Source organism: Acyrthosiphon pisum, unplaced genomic scaffold (genome assembly GCF_005508785.2).
Source record: "Acyrthosiphon pisum isolate AL4f unplaced genomic scaffold, pea_aphid_22Mar2018_4r6ur Scaffold_20960;HRSCAF=22641, whole genome shotgun sequence".
Classification (NCBI taxonomy): domain Eukaryota; kingdom Metazoa; phylum Arthropoda; class Insecta; order Hemiptera; family Aphididae; genus Acyrthosiphon; species Acyrthosiphon pisum.
The window spans coordinates 1735050-1741010 of NW_021770374.1; the positions used below are offsets into that span (position 1 = coordinate 1735050).

A 5961-nucleotide genomic window follows, 5' to 3' on the forward strand; every position below is an offset into this window, starting at 1 on the left:
ATTTTATATAATTTAATTCAAATGTAACACCATCCATACAGTGACCCACTTGTAACCTAAGAGTATAACAGAGCGACATCCGCTTTTTTTAATGTGCAGTCAAAATTACAATAAATAAATAAATACATACACATACGTATATCATTTATTAATTTAAAAAAAAATTAATAATTTATTTGTTCTGTTGTTAAAGGCAGAGATGAAGTTTATGAGGGTACGTGGTTCGCATTTAAATCTTTATCATTCCTTATGGACAAAAATACACCTCGTTCTACTTTGAGTACTGTAAGCAGTGGCGCCGAACTTATAACCCAAGAGGGGCGACCGCCCCCCCTTTTTTTCGGTGGGTGGGGTCGTAGGGGTCCGTGGGTACCCCAACAAACTATGAATTATGTTCGGAACTCCTAAGCTATTAATGTACATTGTATTTGTATACATATGCAGCTGTAGTACATATCCAGCACTGTAGCAAGCCGTAAGTAATAGCTAATAGGATTATAGGGATAAACAACTTGGCCCTGGCTGAGTTAGTGAGTAAAGTTGGCTGACAATTAATATGAAATAACTTATTAATAACATACGCACTACCTGCATTGGTATTTGGTACTAATAATCAAATTATCTAAAAAATAATAAGATAAACACAAACATTGATAACTGGTTTATTATCAGTGTGACAGTGTAACCGTATAATTAAAAAAAATATCCGTAAAATTCATAATCAAACATTATTTGTAAGAAAAACAAAATTACTTGGTGCCAACTGCCAATAACTATAATTTAATGTTATATAAATGCACATGCGGATATTAATAACTTTGTATGATATTAATTTATTATTGATAAGTATAAGAATAATAATGTAAATAGAATTCGACTGGTTTTTCTGTTTTCATATTTTAGTCTAGCTGTTACAAATTACAATCGAGCTATTGAATTAGGTATCAGAATGTCGCCGTGCCCGCGTTAACTGTTTAATGTGTTTCAATTTCAATAGTTTTATAGTTTCATTTTCATTGTTATTTAATTTATTAACAACGAAAATAAAAGTAACGTTGTCCTGTTAACTAAGTAAGTAAGTAATTATATTTAATATTTAACAATTTATGGTTCATAATTGTTAAGATTTTTAGATTTAAGTATTTAACTATGTTCTAAAAGAAATCTATTGAGATACAAGAGATCATATTACAGGTTAATTTTAAATATTATCTGATTAATCCCAAGACGTGTTTTTATATTCTAAAATATAAAAATTTTTATGTAAAACATTTCATATTTTTTCAAAATTAAATGTATTTATTATTTATTGAATTACCTATAACTTTTTTTTAACCAAAAGATATTTTTTAACTGGCACATATTACACATACAATTTTCATAGAGATTTGAAAATCATATAAAATCGTATAGGTATATAATATATATAATCATAAGTACGCACTACCCACTTACTTGAATAAACCCTTGTATTTAATTTGGCTTATAGCAAAATAAATTATTAAATTATTTTTAAATTACATCATATCAATTAATTGTATTAGCTCTTAGTGCTATAAAAAATAAAATAATACATTATACTTATTATTATTATTATTATAAGATAATAATAAGACAGTTATGAACCATGACAATTATTTATTCTGCAACTGTGGCAAAAAAAGGGGAAGTATTAATAGTACAAATTGGGAACGTTATTTGAATGCGTGTAAAAAGAGGAAAAATATTTCATCAATGAGCAGTATCATAAAATTTTTTAAGTCATCAACTTCTACAACTTCTACTTCTACTTTACACAAATATCAAGGTACTTATATATTTTATACATGATTTTATAAATATTAAATTCATTATAATTTTTTAAAAGTATATATTATTATACATACTATTTACATAGGTACTTATAGTACCTACTACAATACTACATAGTACTAATAATCAATTATTTTTAATACTTTATAAGTTATAGATAATACCACCAATGATGTAAATGCAAATCTTTGTGAAATTGAAGATGGTACATCACCAAGTAAGAAACATAATTTAAATGTAGAATAAGAAAAACATTAGACATTTTACTACATTTGTATGATATTCATTTTTCAGTTAATAAAAGCGTCGTGATTAAAGAGGTGACAACTCAACAAATCTTAAATACAAATGTAAATGTTGATGATAATGAAGTTGAGACACCAGTAGATAAAAATGAGTATATTGATCCTGGTAATCATGAAGTTTTTCCAAAAGACTCAATTGAAATGAACCGTAAGACAATTTTTATATTATAATTTATTAATTCTCCATAATCATAATTATTATCATACGTTTTGTACCTACTTACATCCGATATTAATTGGGTGAATAATATTTTATACATGATTTTATAAATATTAAATTCATTATAGTTTTTAATAGTATATAATATACATACTATTTACATAGGTACTTATAGTACCTACTACAATACTACATAGTACTAATAATCAATTATTTTTAATACTTTATAATTTATAGATAATACCACCAATGATGTAAATGCAAATCTTTGTGAAATTGAAGATGGTACATCACCAAGTAAGAAACACAATTTAAATGTAGAATAAGAAAAACATTAGATATTTTACTACATTTGTATGATATTCATTTTTCAGTTAATAAAAGCGTCGTGTTTAAAGAGGTGACAACTCAACAAATCTTAAACATAAATGTAAATGTTGATGATAATGAAGTTGAGACACCAGTAGATAAAAATGAGTATATTGATCCTGGTAATCATGAAGTTTTTCCAAAAGACTCAATTGAAATGAACCGTAAGACAATTTTTATATTATAATTTATTAATTCTCCATAATCATAATTATTATCATACGTTTTGTACCTACTTACATCCGATATTAATTGGGTGAATAATATTTTATACATACCTACTTGACCTTGATGATATGATACATTTTTTTTTTTTTTACAGTTTTTGAATTTGGCAACGATCCTTCTGTTCTTGGTCAAGTTTATAAAATAAACCCTGATCTTATTGAATATATGTTCAAAAACGGTCCAGCTCAGCCGGTTCCTTATGAATTACCAAATAAATGTTTTCCAAAAGATAGTCAGGGCCGATCGTTTCATGAAAATTGGTACTATAAAAAACAACCAAGTGGAGAAATAATTTGCAGGAAGTGGTTGTCTTATTCTGTTAAGAAAAATAAAATATTTTGCCTTTACTGTGCGTTGTTTGGAAATCATGAAAATAAGAGTTGGACACGTGAAGGATTTTCAAACTGGAAAAATGGAGTTGCTAAAATTATTATTCATGAAACTTCTGAAAAGCATATAACAGCATCAATTAAAGCCATGTACAAAGAAGCTTCATTTCCTCTTTTACCATCAATAATCGAACAAAATAGGTCAAATGTTGTTATGAATAGAGAAATAGTTAGCCATTTAGTAGACCTGACTTTGTTTCTTGGTAGACATTGTCTTCCATTTAGAGGGCATAAAGAAGGATGGCAAGATGAATTGAGAGGTAATTTTAAAGATCTAGCTTTGCTTTTAGCAAAATATTCTCCAGCTTTGGCTTCATATATTACAGAAGTACAAATTAGAGGGAAAAAAACACATAACTTTTTATCATGGCAAAGACAAAACCATTTAATACAAAGTATATCTACTAATATTTGTAATGTGATACAAAAAGAAATTTTAAGCGCTACATTTTTTAGTGTTTCGTTAGATACAACTTTTGACATATCACGAAAAGAACAGCTTTCATTGGTTTTTAGATACATAAATCAAACTTCCGGAATAGTTTGTGAAAGATTAGTGGCAGTTCGTGAAACTTTACTCACAACTGGAGATCATCTTTTTACCATGTTTGAAAAAATTTGTAAAGATATGAACCTAAATTGGAAAGAACACTTGATTGGGCAGGCCTATGACGGTGCTGCATCGATGAGAGGAGCCTACAAAGGACTTCAAGCAATTATCAAAAAGGAAAACCCTAGAGCTACTTACGTTTGGTGTTGGGCACATCGATTCAATCTTATAATTATAGATGCAGTAAGTACCTGTGTGATAGCTCGTGAACTTTTTGGAAATTTAGAAACGCTTTATGATTTTATCGGAAGCAGTAAGAAACGAGTTGGATTTTATTCTGAGTATCAAAAAAAAAGATACCCCGGCAAACCTTTGCGTCGATTAAAACGAGTAGATACTACGCGCTGGTCATCTCATTCATCCGCACTTGACACGGTTTTAGAAACTTTTGATTCAATTATTGATACATTACATTTCATCCAAAATGATCTTACCACTGACCGTGTATGTTGTGTAAAATCCAGCAGTTTAATGAATTATATGTTATCGGAACGTTTTGTTTTAATAGCTTTGACGTTTAAAAAGATATTTGATATCACTCATCCATTTACCAAATTTTTGCAAGGGACAGATATTGATTTGTTGGGTGCTATAAACTATACTCAAAGCATACTCAGTCAAATACAAATTATTCGTGATGATGAATCTTTTGAAAATATTATAAAGGACAAAGATAATTTTATTAATTCTAAACTCAATGACTTTTCTTTTACGTATCTACAACTTAGTCGTGTAAAGAAAATTAAAAAAATGCCGGGTGAAATAGCTGCTGATGAACAATTAAACTCCCCCATTGATAACTTTAGAATAAAAACATATTATTCAATAATAGATATTGTTATTACTCAGATTACAGAAAGATTCAATGAAGATTCAACACCACTTTTTAAAGATCTATCGCTATTTCAAATAAAAAGATTAAATGAAGTGGCAGAAAATGAATCTAGCCTGCCTATTGATGCATTTGACGGGCTTGCTAATGTGTATGGAAAATTTCTTAACGCCTCTGATTTAAGGCGTGAATTTGTTCAGTTTGCTAAGTCATATTCCAGTTTTGAAAATATAACGCATCTTCCTGAGTCATTACATAAACATGGATTTAATAGTATAGACACATTTTTAGAGACAGATACAGATACCGATGATGAATATAAAGCTGAAAAATCTAAAAAATCCAACAATCAAAAAACTATAAATTCAATTTTTAAAGTATGTCACTCTACTGGATTGAAAGAAGTATTTCCTACAATTTACACTGCACTGCGTATTGCTTTAACATTACCAGTTTCGAGTGCATCCCCTGAAAGAGCATTTTCAAAACTCAAACTCATCAAAACCCGTCTAAGAAGTACAATGTGTGAAGAACGTCTAGAAAGTCTTATGTTAATTTCTTGTGAGAAAGATATAGCAATAAATACTGATGATGTTATTAAAACATTTTCATCATACAGCTCAGTTCTCAGAAAATTATTATTGTAATTAAAATAAACTTAAATTATTTATATTCAATTTTAACAATATTTTAATGTTTTTTTTTTTTTAAATTTTTAATGTTAATATTGTATTTTCAGATTAAAAATTATTTAGAGAGTTTGAATAATATTGTTTTTACCAGTTATTTAAAGTGTCCTAATGCTGGACTGTTAAGTGTTAAGTTAAAAGTATTTCAGGTATGTAGCCATGTAGATACGTATGAAACTATGAAATATGTTATAGGTACCTGTTTTGCTGTTTAAAAAACTTGGTAAATTATAAATTAATACATTTGACTTTATATTTGTTAAGTAAAACATGAAACTAGTTGTGAACACTTTCATTAGGAATAATAAAATAAAAATGAAAATAGAGTAAAAATAAGCCACCCCAAAATATTTGAGCTAGTTACACACTTGTGCTACTAAATATTGCAGTCAAAAAATTGTAATTTTAAGTTGTTTGAACCATGAATAGTGCTTACTATGTGTGATTGCGGTTGAAAAAGTGGCATCATGAATAATTTAAAAGTATTAGTCTCTAAAGTAACTTTAGAGTGTTGAATACTTGCATGGGGGGTGTGACGATAACAATCGTAGTCCGTCTATCACTGTG

General features: G+C 28.2%; 1 protein-coding gene across 1 annotated transcript; it reads left to right on the plus strand.

The window, feature by feature from the left end:
* Positions 1-1620: 1620 nt before the first annotated feature.
* On the plus strand, positions 1621-5352 carry LOC103309760 (zinc finger MYM-type protein 1-like). The gene is made up of 8 exons (XM_029492181.1): positions 1621-1807; positions 1964-2029; positions 2107-2265; positions 2515-2574; positions 2652-2810; positions 2969-3658; positions 3731-4459; positions 4706-5352. Exons 1-8 carry the CDS (start codon positions 1621-1623, stop codon positions 5350-5352), a joined length of 2697 nt encoding a protein of 898 aa, XP_029348041.1.
* The last annotated feature ends 609 nt before the right edge of the window (positions 5353-5961 follow it).

Bases quoted from the DNA above. Each gene is read 5' to 3' on its own strand.
- LOC103309760 (XM_029492181.1), top strand. From the start codon at position 1,621: ATGAACCATGACAATTATTTATTCTGCAACTGTGGCAAAAAAAGGGGA. The intron at 2,575-2,651 runs GTAAGAAACACA...TTCATTTTTCAG, and splicing joins TGAAGATGGTACATCACCAA to TTAATAAAAGCGTCGTGTTT. The intron at 2,811-2,968 runs GTAAGACAATTT...TTTTTTTTACAG, and splicing joins AGACTCAATTGAAATGAACC to TTTTTGAATTTGGCAACGAT.